We start from the raw sequence: 17981 nt of genomic DNA, 5'->3' as shown, positions 1-17981 counted from the left end.
AACAAGCAAATCTGTCTTGGAAGAAGCGCAGTCAGAATGCTTCTTAGAAGCCAGGATGGTGAAACTGCCTCTAATTCGTTGGATATGTTGTCAGAAGGGAGCAAACCCTGGAGAAGGACATCATGCATGGCAAAGTGGAGGGTCAGTGAAAAAGAAGAAGACCCTCAACAAAAGGGATTGACACAGTGGAAGCAACAGTGAGCTCACACTTAACAACAGTTGTGAGAATGACTCAGACAGAATTTCATTCTATTGCGTACATCATTTAAAATAGTTATGCATATTCATAAAGCTTATGCCTATGTAAGGAGGCTTCAAAGGTGATGGAAATTATCTTTCAGTTCCATTTTTCCATGAACTTTCTGATGTCCCCTCGTATGTGTAAAATAGATGCATAGAAAAATGAAACAGATGAAAATATTAACAATGATTATCACCAAATAGTCATGCTTGTCTGTGCTTTCTTCATTTATTAATTTCCTAAATAAAAGAAAATATGAATTAGCTTTCAAATTACACTATGAATAGAATCAGTAAGATCTTTCTTGAGAAGTAAAGAGTTGAGGCAAGGGTTGCTTCGCTCTTCTCGCTGAAGCTTTATCTCTGTTGCAAACCATGCTGGAGACCCCCACCCACCTTCCCTGCCCTGCTATTTCCCTCTTCTTCCCTGCCAGCCCTCCACATGAGCCCTGTAAGTTAGGGTCTAACATCTTGTATGCCTGCCTCTTACAACTCTACTTTTGCCCCTTTGGAGTTGTACAGGAGTGGTCTAGCTACAAACCCTCATTCTCTCATTTGGACCTCCGTGGTTCTGTTGTTAGCTGCCATTAAGTTGGCCCCCAACTTATGACAATTCAATGCAAAACTGAACACAACATTGCCCTGTCCTGTACTATACCCAGGATCAGTTAGGGATTGGGTCATTGTGATACATCAGATTTTTATTGGCTGATTTTCTAAAATAGATTGCTAGACCTTTCTTCTTAGTCTGTCAGCTCCACGGGAACCTGTTCTGCACCAAAGTAACACCCAAGCCTTTATTGACAGATGGGTGGTGCATGGGTTAGGAAAATGAACCCAGTTCTTCCACATGAAAAGAGAGGATTCTACCAGTCTCACACAGTGGGTAACGACGCTGAATTTATCCAGACCCATTCATGGTTCTGGCCCTGCTTTCTCGCACCTCACTCCTTTATGGACCAGGAATGAGCACTCAAATAAACAGAAGTGATTGAGTCCGGAGGGTACTAATGTGACTGCAGAGACACACTAAACAAGCAGACAAACTGTGAGCTATGCAAGAAAGAATCCAGTCTTTAACACCCCAGGCACAACTGTGCATAACAAATGAGTCCCAGAACCTGGGTAAAATAAAGAACAAATGGGAAAAGCAGAGTCACTATTAAGTTTGTCAGTTACAGAGGCTCTGAGGGGAAGTTACTTTGGAAATTTCTCTCTATAGGGCAGCAAATGCACTCTGCATGTCAGACCAGCTTCCCCGTTGCCCTTTAAATGACGTAATGACTGTTAACTGACCACAATTTTCCCAGAGCCAGCTGGATCCTGTAAAAATCTGCTGTTGCTGCCCACTCCAGATGGTGTGGTGAAGTTGAATTTGTTGTTGGGTGCTTCGCTGTCATTATCAAAGCAGGACTTGTTCAGGTCCAGAAGCAACGTCCCGTTGGCTGCTCTTTCAGGCACCATAATGCTGGCAGAAAGATGTGATTCAATATTTCCCCGCAACAAATGTGGATTGAATGGTGCTCTGTCTTAGCCTGGTCCTCTCTATTTTAACTTCAATTCAAAACAAATCCATGATTATTACAATAACCTCCAAATTGGTCTCCCTTCTTCAGTCCTTGCCTCTTTTCAGACTATTAACATGGCAGCCAAAGGGATCCTGTTAATATATTACTCAAGTCGTTTTCTCTCTTAAGTCTCAAACAGCTGCTCATTTCCCTCAAGTCCCAATTTGACCAATGGGACTTAAGAGGAAATCCCTGACTCATCTCCTGTTGGTGTTAAGTATGGTTCAGTCAGTTTCAACTCATAGCGACGCTGCATAGGGTTTCCAAGGAGTCGCTGGTGGGTTTGGACCACCGACCTTACAGTTAGCAATCAGTACTGATCCTATAGTGCCATACCAGGACACCACCTCCTACTGACTTCATTTTGCTCATTCTATTCCCACAACTCTGACCTCCTGGTGTTCCTTAGCCACCATCCGGCTGGCCTTGTAGTCTTTGCACTTACTATGGACTGCTCTTCCCACAAACAGACATGCAGCTCACTCTTCCACTTTCTTTACTCTTTAATCAAGTGTCCCCTTGTCAGTTAGACTTTCCCAAGCTACCTTTTCTAAAATATCAACAGTCCCTCATTGTTGCTGCTTCCTCCCTTCTCATCTTTATTTCTAATGTTTAGCACTTATTATTTTCCAGTATACTATAAATTTTACTTATTTATCCTGTTTATTATCTGTTCTTCCCCAAAAGGTAAACTCCGTGAGGGCAGGGATTTGTAACTGCTTTGTTCTTGGAATATAGTAGACACACAATAAATATAGTAGACACAAAATAAATATAGCAGACACACAATAAATATTTGTTGAACGGATCAATGATAGTTGGAGGTAGCTCATAGTTGAGGAATGATAGTTTCTTTACTACTAGAACAGTAATGAAGAAAAGCATAAAAGAAATATAAATTTGAGCCCTGCCTTCAAGAGTTTATAATCTGGTTAGAGAAAATCCCATTACCCCCATACTCCTTAGCTCCTGTAATTTGAAGACTGGGGGTTTCTTGACCTGTGCTCTAATGGGTTTAATGTTACAGAAGGGTCTTCTAACACCTTGGTAGCATTCATTCAATAAAGGTCTATTAAGGGTTGCATTTGTAGGCCCCAATCTCAACTGAAGGAGCTCTGGGTATCATGGTGGGTTACGAGTTGGGCTGCTAACCTCAAGGTCAGCAATTCAAATATACTAGCCATGGGAGAAAAATGAGGCTTTCTGCTCCCATGAATATTTACACCCGTGGAAACCCTATATAGGGTCACTATGAGTTGGAGCCAACTCTACAGCATACAACCATCACTACCACCAAGCTCAATTGACTCTAGATTCTAGGCAAATGACTCAAATAAGTAAAGCTCTCTCCAAATTTAGAGCCTTCTGGTCCCACTGAGGGAGCTCATCAACATTGTTGGGCTTTTATCATGCCTCCAGGCTTCAGTTGCTCCATCTATAAAAAGGACATAAATCAAGTTAGTTACCTTCTGCTGCATAACAAACGGGCCCAAACATAGTGGCTTAACACAGTGAGCATTTATTATTTTTCACAATGTTATTGTTCTGTACCATTGAGATAATTCCAACTCACATTGACCTTATCTGCAAGAGTAGAACTGCCACACAGAGTTTCCTGGATTATAATCTTTATGGGGGCAGACGGTCAGGTCTTTATTCCTGTGGAATAGGGCTGATGGGTTTGAACTGCTGACCTTTCAGTTAGCAGTCAAGTGCTTAACCATTGTGCTACCAGGACCTCTTTTTCTCATAATGCTGTTGTTGTTGTTAAGTGCCATCGAGTTGGTTTCAACCCATAGAGACCCTGTATAGGGTTTCCAAGGAGTTGCTGGTGAGCTTGAACCGCTGACCTTGCATTTCAAATGGCTTTGCAGTCTGGCACATTAACACACAGCGTCACTTGTTGTTGTTGTTAAGTGCCATCAAGTCGGTTCCAACCCATAGCGACCCTGAACAGGGCTTCCGAGGCTGTAAATCTTTACAGGAGCAGAAAGCCTAATCTTTCTCCCACAGAGCAGCTGATAGTTTTGAACTGCTGACCTTGCAGTTTGTAGCCCAATTCGTAACCACTACGCTACCAGAGTTCCGTCAAATTGGCTCCAACTCGTAACAACCCTTATTCACAACAAAATGAAACACTGCTTGGTCCTGTGCCATCCTCACAATTGTTGTTATACTTGAGCCTGTTGCTGCTGCCTAGATTGGTCTTCCTCTTTTTTTCTCTCCCTTCACTTCACCAAGCATGATGTCCTTCTCCAGGGACTGGTTCCTCCTGATAACATATCCGAAATATTTGGCAGTTCTTTTGATGTTAGTGTGGCTTGACTGGTCTCTCTGGTCAACTGGTAACTCATCTGAGTGGTCTAGGATGGCTTCACTTACATGTCTGGTGATGGAATGGTGTTTGCTCTTTCTGTTGTCTCTCATTCTCCATTAGGTTGGTTTGGGCTCTTCACATGGAGATCACAGGGACTCAAAAGTGGCAAGAGGAGATAAGGTCCAACATGCAAGTACTTTGCAAGTTTCTGCTGTGCTGCATTTGTGAATATCCCATTGACCTAAGCAATTCAGGTAGTGGTAGGACAATCAAATCCCACTTCTCTGATACCCAGTGTGTTGATCAATAACAATCAGTTTATTACCAATTCTGTTCGCTTCTGCTCTACTTCTGTCCTGACACCAGCCACACATGGAGCACCTCTTCTTCTGGCCCAGAGCTAAGTCAGAGCTCACAGGTTAAAGGGCACAGTCCTACAAACTGCAAGTCTGCCTGAGATGTCAGAGGTCAGCCACAAGCTTGGGGGTCCTACTACACCCTCACTTCTGACTGGTAGACTACAAATATGGGAATTTCCAGGACTCTCTCAGAATCATCAACCATAAAGTCAGAGGTTCCTAGATTCCCCTGACTTCTGATCTGCTGGTTCCACTACTCCCTTGGGTTAGATAATTCACAGAACTCCTGTAATTAGGATTACATCTTTATTATAGCAAAAATAATATAAATGAAGAGCTGCATAGGACAAAGTCTAGAAGGGTTACCAGCATGGTCTTCCCGTGTCCCCAAAAGGCATGTGCTTCCTTCCCACAGGCATCGACGTCTACTACCAATCAAGAGCCATCACGTCCAGAGCACTGGGGCCTCATTACATGGACACGATAGATGGACTCAGGCTTTCCTCCCCTGAGATTGGCTGATATCATAGTGGGTCTCTCTGGTATCAAGCGGGTCACCTCCTTAGTAAAATCTTTTGGGCCTGGAACCCTCTTAGATAAAAATGCACTTCAAACTTCAATCTCTGGGGGGAATTCCCAGGTTTTAAAGACTCTCTCAGGAACCAGGGGCAATGACTGAATTCTTGGGGTAAAGTTAAATTCTTTACTCCACATGTGAAGCCCAGTTTCAAGGGATAGGAAGATACTCTACTTCTTCATGAGTAGAATGGCAAAACCATATTCCAAAAAGGTGTGTATGTAGACAGAAAGGAATGTATGGCTACAATTTATTTATTTATATAGACACTCATCTGAATCATACGCTGCCTTGGGCAAAATTTCTTACAAAAAATGGCTGCCATGAGAACGTGTCTTGTAGATCTTCTAGTACCAGGGTATAATTTACCATGGCCTTAGCTGCTGAAGTTCATGACTGCTTTTGTACTGAAGTCACATGCTAGGGACAGGTCTGGCAGGGACATGAAGGCAGGTTCATTCCTGGCTTCTGACAGCTAGTTGATTTTGGCTCGAGGATTTCCAGATGGCCTTGCTGAACCTTCCTTAGGCTGCACTCAGTCTGAGACATAGCTGTCTACTTTTCCTCTCTTTCATTCACATGTGGTCAGATCTGCAATATCGTCAGATGACATTTCCAGCCTCAGGTAGCTCTCTCCCTATTGCCTCCCACAGAGAAAATACATGCTTGCACATTGAGTCCTATCTTGGCATCTGCTTCTCAGAGGACCTAGATCAACATGTGTTAAATTCTTCAATCCTCTGTATTATTATTTTTCTCTGTGACCAAACTGTGTTCCTTCTACAATCTCTCTAATGGTATGTAAGATGGGCTCTTAGCTCAGCAAATGTGAAGCAAATCTGAAGTAAGGATGGTGGTGGGCTGTTGAGAACAGTTGAGTTTGCTTCCTGGAAGGAAGTTTTCCTGGCAGGTGTAACTGAATCTCCATGGTGCCTCACTGGCAAAGGACACCTGTGTTTCAGCAGACTTGGAGTTGGAGCATTTTCATTCCTGCCTTGATTCCACCACGTCATGGTTATAGTAGTAATTACTTAGCACTATTGTTAGTTGCCAGTAAGTTGACTCCAAGTCATATTCAACAGGAGAAAATGTGGTCTGACCCTGTGCCATCTTCAGGATCAGTTTTTGAGACACTGCTGTGCTATGATGTCACTCCATCTCACTGAGGGTTCCCTGTTTTCACTGACCAATCATGATGTCCTTTCCTAGCAATTTGGTTTTTCTTGATGATGTGTCTACAGTAAGTGAATCAGAGCCTCACCATCCTTACTTCTAGGGAACATTCTGGCTGTATTTCTTAGAGTGGTGTGTGCTCTCCAATTAATCCCAATTCATAGGCACCCTATAGTATAGAATAGAGCTGTCCTATGGAGTTTCCTAGGCTGAAATCCCCATGGCAGCTGATCTCCAGGTAGAGTGGCTGGTGGGTTTGAGCTGCTAACCTTTCAGTTAACAACCAATTGCCTGACTCTTGTGGCACCAGGTCTCCTTTTCTTAGAGTGGATACCATTTATTAAATACCAGCAAAGTGCTGTATCATACTGGCATTTAAAAAAATATTTATTTTTAATATCCTCATCTTCAAGAGGGCTATATTCTCATCCTTTCCTTACGAAGAAAGAGTGACTCAGAGTGTGCAAAGCCTATCCAAGAGAGTGTGTTCACCCAGACAGGATTCTTTATGGTCTGTGTTGGTGTCACTATAAACTTTATTAAGTTCCATCACAGAATAGCCAGACCCACAGATGGCCGGGGGATCTGAACCTTGATTATTACTCTGAGGAAGCCACCAGGCTGCAACATCCAAAGAATTCAGAGTCCGGAAGCCAGACATTCCAGGCACTCAATTCCTTGGGGCTATGTGCCTGGTTCTTCTGTTCTTTGTTGACAATTGGCATTTCTTCCATAAGCTTGTGACTTGGAAAGCCACACCCCCATTCATCAAAGGCCACTGCACTCCCTCTCTGCCATCTGACCATGGTTTCTCTCCATGCAAAGGTGACCTGCCTAGCTACATTCAAAATTAGCCAACCTTCTCTGCCTCTTGTTCACAAACAGCTTGCAAAGCGCTTTCAGCCAAGCACCTGACAATTTACAGCCAGCATAGGTGGGGCTGTCACTGAGCTCCAGAAAGTCACAAGGGCCCTTTTAGGCAGGACTAAGGGCTATTTTGATCTCTGGGGCTGCCTGAGAGCTTGTACAGACCAGTGGGGACAATAGAGGCACTGCTTTCCTACGGTCTCCCCATGCCCAGTGCATTGTCATAACCACAGTCAGACTGCTTCCTCCCATCCACACTTCTGCCAGTTCATAAACTCAGCAGGAAGGACCTGGCCCAGGACCCCAGTGAAGGGGCAATTGTTGTCAGAGACTGGCTGCATTGCTCTCATTGTTAAATTGTTTTTCAAAAACCTGCTTCTGTACTTCTACTTTGACCAGATAAATAGCTTGGACCCAGCTGAGTGACACTGTAGGTAACCTCAAGCACTGGACTGGTAACCTCAAGGTTGGCAGTTCAAAGCTACCAAGCACTCTTAGGGAGAAAGATGAGGCTTTCTGTTCTCACAAAGATTTACAACCTTGGAACCCCTATATGGTGTTGCTATGAGTCAAAACGGACTCCATGGCAGTGAGTTTGGTTTGGAGTTCGGTTGGCATGGTTTGGGTTGGAAGAGGACGCAAGGATGGGAGGATGGTAGATGATGTGGGATCAGGCTTACTCAGTCCCTGCGGCATGCACATGAGCCAATGGACTGGCAGGCTGGGTTTCTGGAGTAAAGAGTCCCCATTCCTGTCTGCTGAGAAAGGATCCCCTTTTTTGCCCTAGGTTTTCATAGGACCGCTGAGAGTCATTCTGGCTGGACAAGCCCAAAGGAAGGATTTGAATGTTATTTAGAATTATCTTCAGTTAATCCAGTGATTGACTTGGTGCTGGCATTCAAGGCTACACTGGGAGGATGATCATGAGCAGAACTCTGAATGGGCTTGCAGGAATAGTCTGGGACACTGGAAATGTGATTTTACCAGCTACCATAACTGCCAACCTGGTGTCCTGAGATGTCATAGCGTGACCAATCAATAAAAACCTTAAAGTCAACAATGACAAGACAAAAAACAAAATCCAATTAAAAATGAGCAAAAGATTTGAATAGCCATTTCTCCAAAGAAGATTAAGAAATGGCCAAGAACGCATGAAAGCTCATTCAACATCACTACTCATTAGGGAAATGTACATCAAAACCAGAAGTGAGATACCACTTTAACTAGGTTGCTAATTGAAAAGATGAGGTTCAAGCCCATGGTAGTTTTTCAGGAGACAAACCTAGACATCTGCTTCCATGAAGAATTCTGCTGCTGAAGTATGCCACCAAGTCAGCACCCACTCATGCAGACCCTGTATAGGGTCTTCTGAGCTGTACATCTTCACGGAAGCAGAAAGCCTCATTTTACTCCTGTGGAGTGGCTGGTGATTCAAATCCATGAAGATTACAGCCAAGAAAGCCCCATGGCTCAGCTCTATGAAAACTCTATGGGTCACAGTGAGTCAGAATTGAATCGATGGCACCCAACAACAACAATGAGAAGCATAGTCTACAAACTCAACACAAACATACAGGATTCTGGACCTCAGGGAGCCAGAGCATGTGCACTGACAAGGAGGGTTTGAGACAGCACAGTCCTTCTCAGTCATAGGTGCCCAGAGTGCTTCAATCCTCAGGGCCAACCACCATGACACTTCCCCACCTCATGGGACAAGGCAACAAAGAAGGGCAAGGACATCCAGAAAATCAGGAGATGAATTTTCCAGGATGCATTGGAGCTACATTAAATTTCCAAAGAAAACTATATTATGGGTTGCATTGCGTCTCCTCAAAAAATGTGCTGTAAATCTCTATTCTTGAGGTTATAATCCCGTTTGGAGATGAGTTGTCATTGTTATATGAATGAGGCAGAATTTGTGTGTAGCGTATATCTTGAGTCAATCTCTCGTGAGATATAAAAGAGATTAAACAAGCAAGCAGAGTAGAGGTGGGGTAAGGTAGATGCCAAGACACGTGGAGATCTCCAAGAAACCAGGAAACCGAAAAGACAAGGATCTTCCTCTAAAGCCAACAGAGAGAAAGCTTTCCCCTAAAGTCAGTGTTCTGAATTCAGACTTCTAGAGTGAGGGAGTACACTTCTGCCTGTAAATCCATTCACTTGTGGTATTTCTGTCTAGTGTCTAGAGGCAGCACACACCTCTACTCTATCCCAGGGCCCAGACTTCTCTTAAGAGAAGGTGGGTTCCATTTGAAGATGTAATGGTGCAGGAGTCACCATCTTAACTCCCCATAGGAACCATCCCATCTAATTGCCTCTGAGGGCCATGAAGGCTTAGGGTTGGGGTAGAAATCTACCGCTGGCCAAAGCTGCTGTGACTTTATCTGGGTTCAGTGGGAAGAAGAGGAGGGTTTAGTAAAGAGACTACTACAGAGCTTCACACAGAGTGTGTGGAAGTCTCAAGGGACAGTGCAATGGCTGAGAGCTGGTGAGAATGGGTACCTCCAGGTCTGAAAGCCAGGCACAGGGAATGCTGTTTGGAGTGAGCTGCCTTAAAGGAACAAAGATCTTCAGGAAGTGGAGGGACATCTCAATGGCAAGGGTGACTCAGGAGGATAAATACACTTAGTTCACCCTCCGTTTCTCCCCAATCTCTTGCTTATTGAGGTTGTCCATACAAGTCAGTTACCTGGGTCCCAGAGCAGTCTGGGACAGGGTGGAGAGTGGATTCGGAGAGGCAGATGGGATGTGCCCGGAACAGAGTTTAATGCTTTTGATATCAGTCTTGAGGTCACACTGATTCCCTACAGTCTGAAGGCATAAGTATAATAAAAGAATTTCTATTTCTGTTGCTTTCTCTGGGAGTGCCAGTGTGATGCACAGTGTGATGGTTAAGCCCTGGACTACTAGCTAAAAGGTTGGTGATTCAAACCCACTCACAGAAGTGTCTCAGGAGACAGGCCTGGAAATCTGCTTACAAAAGGTCACAGCCTTGAACCTTTATAAAGCAGTTCCATTCTTCAGGCATATGGCTGCTCTGGTAGCATAGTGGTTACAAATCGGGCGGAGAACCACAAGGTTAGCAGTTCGAAACTACCAGCTGTTCCACAGGAGAAAGATGAGGCTTTCTGCTCCCGTAAAGATTTACAGCCTCAGACAGGGTCGCTATGATTCGAAACCGACTCCATGGCACATAACCACCACCACCACCATTCTGTAGGCATGGGGTCGTCATGAGTCAACTCAAGGACAACTAACAATCATTGCTTACCCTGAGCAATCCCCCTTTGTATGTTCATACCATGTGGATAAGACCAGTGTCCAAATTCACCCAGAGCTTTAAAAAGTCAACTCGCAAAACCAGTTAAAGATATGCTTAGAAGGAGACTCTCCATGTGGGCATCCGAAGCGGAGATTCACTCTGGTCTTCAGGGCATTCTCTTGGCAAGTGTCCCCTCAGCTCTCCTACCCATTCCTTACCTCCCCTCTCCCTCACCCTTCTTCCAAGAGGAGGAGCCACTTCAGACTCACAGTAAACTGGAGACCAGGTGTTACAATCCAAAGATAACATTAATTTGGGGAATTATTAATCTTGTGACGTTTGATAAATGGCGAATAGATTGAAAATACCGTTCAAAAAAAGGCATGTTGTTGTTGTTAAGTGCAGTAGAGTTGGTTCTGACTCATAGCAACCCTATATAGGATTTTCAAGGAGTAGCTGGTGAGTTTGAACCACAGACCTTCTGGTTCAAACCAACCTTGAGATCATGTGCTTATCCTACAGCACCACACCAGGACTCCCCTCAATCACAAGGGACTTTATTTTTATATAGCTGTGAATAGATTAGGAAGTCCTGTTAACACAGTGGTTAAAACACTAGATTTGTTTGTTCAGTCAGAGGTATGAACCTACCAGCTGATGCAGGGAAGAAAGATGTGGCAGTTTGCTTCCATAAAGATTATAGACTTGGGAACCCCATGGGACAGTTCTCCTCTGTTCTGTATGGCTGATGGAAGTCAGAATTAACTCAGCAGCAGTGGGTTTGTATGGGTAAGTGAATAGATTCTAAGACAAAGAACAAGTCACAATATACAAAATAGCTTACATCCCACTTGTATCTGTGTTTTTCCCTTTCTGTTGCTTTTTGTTTATATGCTATTAAGTTGTATAAGGTGAATTTGATGTTTGGTTTGGTTTTAAGTTAAGTTCTTGGGTTGATTTATTAGTAATACTGGTGGTGTGTTCTCTGGGGTCTCCTAGTCACTAATCCTAAATCTCCAGCGTCTATTATAATTGCTAGCTAACAGAATGTCTGGCCACTAGTGGCAATACATTTTTTCAAAAAGGTGCAATCCAGAGAGGTTCTAACAAATCTCTGTGGTACTTGTCACCAGTGGAGATGAACATATTATAGAAGGGAGCAAAATTAAAATAATTTTTAAGATAGTAAGAAATTGAAGAAGAAAGGTAATAGAAAAAAGAAAATCAGAAAGAAGGAAAAAGAATGAAGAAAGGGAAATCTATGTACAAAAACAGGACGGTTCAACTCTTCTTATTGTTGTGAGCCATTTACCCAGGTTCCTATAATTCTTCAGTTCCTGTTGAGAATATACCAGAAAAAGCCAACGATCAAAGACCAGAGAGGTAAAATGCCCAAGCTTGAATACCTGAAGGTGAACCTGCTACAAGTAGCAGGGTTGTCATTGATGTCTTCAACAATGAAGGTTATCTGGGCGCGATTCTCCTGGCCCCCTTGAGGCCTATCCTTCACCAGGACTTCCAGAGATATTTTAGGATTTTGTCTCAATTCATGTGCATCTCGGTCTAGCCTGTTGGCCACATGGATTGTACCAGTCACTGAGAAGGCAAAGGTTAGAACATGATCCTCTGAAGAGAGCTGAAGAATAGGGGTATCTGGAGACTTGGAGAAAACTAGAGAAGAACAATCTAATTTGAAAACTAAACGGTTGAAGTTGTCAAAGATTTCATTTTGCTTGGATCCACAATTGACACTCATGGAAGCAGCAGTCAAGAAATCCAAAGATGTATTGCATTAGGCAAATCTGCTACAAAAGACCTCTTTAAAGTATTAAAGAGCAAAACTGTCAGTTTGAGGACTAAGGTATGTCTGACCCAAGCCATGGTATTTTTCAATCACCTCATAGTCCTTGTGGTAAAGTGGATTATCCATTGGGCTATGAACTGCAAGGTCAATAGCACCAGCAGCTCCGCAGGACAAAGATGAGGCTTTCTGTTCCCTTAAAGATTCACAACCTTGAAAACTTCATAAAGGGTCGCTATGAGTCAGAACAGACTCGACACCACCCGTACCACCATATGCATGGTTGGACAATGCATAAGAAAAACCTTAGAAGAATCAATGTATTTGAATTACGGCGTTGGTGAAGAATATTGAAAAGTACCATGGACTAGCAGAAGGACAAACAAACCTGTCTTGTAAGAAGCACAGCCAGAATGCTCCTTGGAAGTGAGGGTGATAAGCCTCATGTTCTTTTACATGTTGTCATGATGGACCAGTCCCTGCAGAAGGACATCATACTCGATAAAGTCGAGGGTCAGTGAAAAGAAGAAGACACCCCCAAGGAAATGGATTGAAACAGTGACAGCCACAGTGGGCTCCGATGTAACAGCAGTTGTGAGGATGGCACAGGACCCAACACTGTTTTGTTCTATTGTGCATAGGGTCGCTGTGAATCAGAACTGACTTGAAGGCACCTAACAACAACAACAACAATATGAAGAATAGCTTGCAAAATAAATATCCTCTATAAAAATACAACTTTTTAAAAAAGCTCATGTAAATTCCTGAATTAGATATTAATTGGAGTATCAGAACCACCTCCTCTAAAATTATTTACTCATAATCTCAGTTTGGAGTCCCTAGAAGGAGCCCTTGTCCAGAGTTGACTGGACTGGTGGACACCTGATCTGGTGGTGGTTATGTGCCGTGGAGTTGGTTCCAACTCATAGCAAAACTATACAAGGTTTCTGAGGCAGTAAATCTTTACGGGAGCAGAAAGCCTCATCTTTCTCCTCAGAAGAGCCAGTAGTTTCCAACTGCTGACCCTGAGATTAGCAGACCAATTCGTAACCACTACGCTACCAGACTAGTTCTCCTAGAGAATTTGGAACTGAGTGTCATGAGCTGGGGAATCCGTAGCTGAGCTGGGTTAATAGTGAAACTAGAGGTCAAAGACCGGAAGTCTAGCTGCTGAGGTCCCTGGAGGAACCTATTCCCTGACAATTTGACTCTCTTATGTTGATAGAGTTTCCTTACCTTTTTAAAGTGTTTTCTTAGGTTGAGTTGCCTTCATTTCTGTAACTTGCAACCAAAGAGTCCTAATAAACATGCTCCAAAAAATACTGTGTTTCTTAAAAGCTCAATTTTCCAATACTGGGGTGAACAGAATTCTAAACCATGATTTTCTGACCCAACACTCTCAGTTGTGTGAGATCCATGAGGCCAGAGTACTAGGAAGTTTTTAGCAGCTGTCTTTGCCCTGCCTTCCCTGAAAACAGGTATCTTTGCCCTAAAGCCTAAGAGGCAAATGACACAGTGCCTTTCTGGGATTTTCCAGTGATGTTACACACCACCACCAGTTACCACAGAGTCGATTCTAACTCATGGCAATCTCATGAGCATTAGTAGAGCTGCCCCACAGGGTTTACGAGGCTCACTGTGAGTCAGAACCAACTCGATGGCACTTAACAACAACAATCTTTACAGCAGTAGATTGCAGGTCTTTCTCCCATGGAGCCACTGCCAACCTTTTGCTTAGCAGCTGAGTTTACACTACCAGGGTTCCTTTCTCCAATGCTAGTCTTCCCAGGAAGTAGATCCCTCTGTTGTCCAGTAGCATTATGTCAAGCAAAGTTATTTTTGGTGGCATGACTGGGATTCTGGAGGTGTGGTGAGGTACTATAGAATAAGCACTGGATCACAAGGTCGGTTTGTACTGCAAGGTCAGTAGTTCAAACGCACCAGCTTCTCCTCAGAAACTCTATAGAGCATACCGACTTGATGGCACCTAACAACAACAACAGCATAGTCTTGTTGTTGTTAGGTGCCATCAAGTCGGTACCGACTCATAGTGACCTTATGCACAGCAGAACAAAACACTGCCCAATCCTGAGCCAACTTCACTATTGTTGTCACGCTTGAGCCCATTGATGCTACCACTTTGCCAGAAGGGGTTAAAAGGGGAGGCTCTGGAGTCAGGTGGCTTAGGTCAGTAGCTCTGTTTCACAATATAGTTGTGAGACCTTGGTCAAGTCGCTTAACGGAGTGTCTCTTAGAGTCTCAGTTTCCTTACCAGTAACTGTATTTTGTGCTAGTTTAGTGGGTTGTGTGCTGAGCCTGAGATGGAATGTCTGTGAATCATTCAGCCCAATGTGTGATATGAAGGAAGTCCCCCAAATAAATGATGGCTATTACAGCAGGGTTCCTGGAATGGCACTGCAAGATAAGCACTGGATTACTAACTGCAAAGCTGGTGGTTCAAACTCACAGCACACCAGAATCTAGAATTCCATACGTGCTTCCATTACACTTCTATTGCACAGTGCTGATACAGATCTACTTTTTAAAAGACCTCAAGGCAGCCTGAGGAGAGTCCATCTGTCAGCATTGCACGCCCACTTTCCTCACTCGAAAGTGAGGGTGAAGTCTGACACTGTGGATTAAGGTGCTGGACTGCAAGACCGGTTTGGACTGCAAGGTTGGTGGTTCAAACTCACCAGCTGCTCCTTGGAAATCCTATACAGGGTTGCAATGGGTTGAAACCAACTTGACTGCAATTAACAACATCAGTTACCCCGACCCTCAGGCCAGCTGCTTTTAGTACAGCTATTTATAATACAGTCTATGAAACCCTACATAGGGCCACTAGGAGTCAGAACTGACTCAGTGGCAGTGGGTTTTATTACCCTGGTAGAGCCCTGGTGTGGCACTGTAGGGTAGACTGCTAACCACAAGGTTGACAGTTCAAACCTACCAGCTGTTCTTGAAAACCCTACACAGGGTCCCTGTGAGTCAGAACTGACTCAACGGTACATAAGAAAACCTGGTGGTGCAGTAGTTAAGTGCTCAGCTGCTAACTGCAGGTGTGGTGAATGGAATCCACACAGTGGCTCCGAGGAAGAAAAACCTGGTGATCTGCTCCCATGAAAATTGCTGGTGCTATGTGCCCTGGAGTCGGTTCCAACTCATAGCGACCCTATAGAGGGTTTCCCAGGGTCAGTTGGTGAGTTTGAACTGCCAACCTTGTGGTCCAGTGCTTATCCTACAGTGCCATACCCATAAAGGTTGCTGTTAGGTGCTGTCAAGTTGGTTTCCACCTGTAGCAATTCTGCGTAGTATTTTCAAGGAGTGGCTGGTGAGCTTGAACCTCCGACCTTGCAGTGCAAACTGACTTTGTAGTCCAGCGCATTGACCCACCAGGACTCCTATGTGGCAGTTCTCCTCTGTCACATGGGTTACTTTGAGTTGAAAATGACTTGGAGGCCCCTAGTAACATGACCTTGATAACAAAATATAGGTCCTGGACAGAAATTCTTACCCCTGACCAGAAGACAAATCAAATATTTATAAAGCAATCTACGTGGCTGCATTAAAAGATGCACGTGTGTGAGAGACTTACGTGTGTTTATCATGAAATACTTGTTAACAGTAGTAAAGCTGTAGAGGAGGCGGCTGGTAAAACCTTCGTCATCAGGATCCTCAGCTATCATATTGGCCACCACGGTCCCTGGACTCAGCTCCTCCTGAATTGTGTACATTCTGTTTGAGCTGCAACACAAACACAGCAGTCACAACTAATTGTCAGAGGCGCCGGAGGGTGCAGTCTGGGAGGTATGTGTTTTGGTTAGTGCTAAACATAACCCTGAGCTGTTTAAGTTGCATGAACATGCTCAGAGAGAGAATTTAGCAGCTGAAAACAGAAGAGACTGGCTTTTGTATTTCCACAAATCACCTCTCCTTGGATGCAAGAAAGTGGCAGCCTGTGATTGCCAGGAATTACACAGTTTCAGATCAGCTTTGGCATTAACATCTATTAAAATAAGAATGGTTAGCCATCCAACCATCTTCCCTCCAAATCCCAGTTCTTGTGCAAAATGTCTCTGATTTAAAAAAACAAAAACAAAAAAAAACTCTATTCAGGTATAATGTCCAGAACTCTTCATACCCTCCCACATTTCCTACCCCACATTCTGTGGCTGCCACCAGAAGCTGGATAAATGCTGGCCCTTCTCTGTGCTAATGTCTCTGTTTGCTTTTATTTCCTCCTTGTCTTTTCTTTTTTTTTTTTTTTGCCTGAGGAGAAGAGAATTTACACACAGATTTGTACACCTTCTTGAGCTGCATTAATCATGAGGTCAGCTCTCTGAAAAGAGAAATAAGTGTCCCTGGAGAAGACAAGGTCGGAACACTGTCTTCCAAGGGTGAGTTCTTACAAGATAATCCCCATCACCAGCTTACTCATCCTCCTCAGATCCTCACTGCCTTTGGAAAAGCAGACAATAATAAGACAGGTAATTGAGTAAATTGAGTAATTTTCAGTGCACCAAGGGACGTTTATTGTTTAAAATAACTCTGCAGGAAATCCTTTACTGAAGAAAAATAATTTCAATGGGGAAAACAGTCACTACTAATTCACCAGTTAAGGAGGAGTCCTAGTGTGGTGCCATGGGTTAATGCGCTAGACTGCAAGGCCAGTTTGAACTGCAAGGTTGGTGGTTCAAGCTCACCAGCCACTTCCTGAAAACAGGAAGTCGCTATGAGTAGGAACCAACTTGAAGGCACTTAACAACAACAATTGGCTCAATGGCTAAGCACTTGGTTGCTGACTAAAAAGTTGGCAGTTTGAGCCCATCAGTGACTCCTTGGGAGAAAAGACTTAGCAACCTGTTCCTGTAAACAACAACAACAATCAGCAACAATAATTTATCAGTTTCCTAAGGTTGCATTTTCCTTGTGGGAGCTGTTTGAAGAGGGCATTACCAAACCCTCAAATCCCTGGGTAGTACAAACAATTAACACGCTCAACTACTAGCCTAAAGACTGATGGTTCAAGTCAAGGCCACCCAGAAGTGCCTTAGAGAAAGGCCTACTTACAGGTGATCTACTTACAAAAGATCAGCCATTGAAAACCCTCTGGAGCACTGTGACACACGAAGGATCTCAAGGACTTGGAAGAGACTCCAAAGGCGACTGTTTTTTTATTTTTCTGTATATAGAATAAATACTCACTGCAAGATTGATTTGAACCACAAGGTTGGTAGTTCAAACCCACCAGCCACTCCTCAGAAACCCTATACACTACAGGGTTGCTATGAGTTGGAATCGACAACTTGATGGCACTTAACAACAACATACATACATATATGAGTGTGAGTCAAAAATTATCCACACTCTGTAGACGTTATTTTAATCAACTTTTAGAAAAGACAAATACATCATTTCCAACACAATCTCCTTGCTTTTCAATACACTTTATCCATCTGTCAACAAGCTTTCATATTCCCTTGTTTTAAAATGTCTTAGGCTGAGCTGCGAGCCATGAATGCACCTTTATCATCACTTCTTCATCAGAGGTGAATCTTCATCCTTGATGGGCTGCTTTCAGGGGACCAAACAGGTGAAAGTCCAACGGAGCAAGATCAGGAATATAGAGAGAATGCTTTAACACCTCAACACAAAGTTTTTGCAGCATATCAACAGTGTGGGCAGAGGTGGGGGACGTGCATTGTCATGCAAGATCACAGTGCCCTTACATAGCAGTCCTCTGTGTTTAATACCAAGTTTAGGCTTCAGCTCTTCATTGAGTTGAACGGTTTTCCTGATAGTGTCCCAATACTG

General features: G+C 43.6%; 1 protein-coding gene across 1 annotated transcript in view; it reads right to left on the bottom strand.

The window, feature by feature from the left end:
• CDHR3 (cadherin-related family member 3) overlaps nt 1-15901 on the bottom strand; it is a 36725-nt gene extending 20824 nt beyond the window's left edge. The window contains exons 1-3 of the mRNA XM_006834407.1: nt 15763-15901; nt 11770-11959; nt 1537-1708 (exon numbers count right to left, since the gene is read on the bottom strand). Of these exons, the coding sequence (XP_006834470.1) occupies nt 1537-1708; nt 11770-11959; nt 15763-15901 (501 nt within the window). The remainder of the gene's footprint in view (nt 1-1536; nt 1709-11769; nt 11960-15762) is intronic.
• Between the last annotated feature and the right edge of the window lie 2080 nt (nt 15902-17981).

This window comes from Chrysochloris asiatica, unplaced genomic scaffold (genome assembly GCF_000296735.1).
Source record: "Chrysochloris asiatica unplaced genomic scaffold, ChrAsi1.0 scaffold00010, whole genome shotgun sequence".
Classification (NCBI taxonomy): domain Eukaryota; kingdom Metazoa; phylum Chordata; class Mammalia; order Afrosoricida; family Chrysochloridae; genus Chrysochloris; species Chrysochloris asiatica.
Note: the sequence above shows the minus strand (reverse complement) of the source record. Positions and strands in the feature narration are given on the sequence as shown.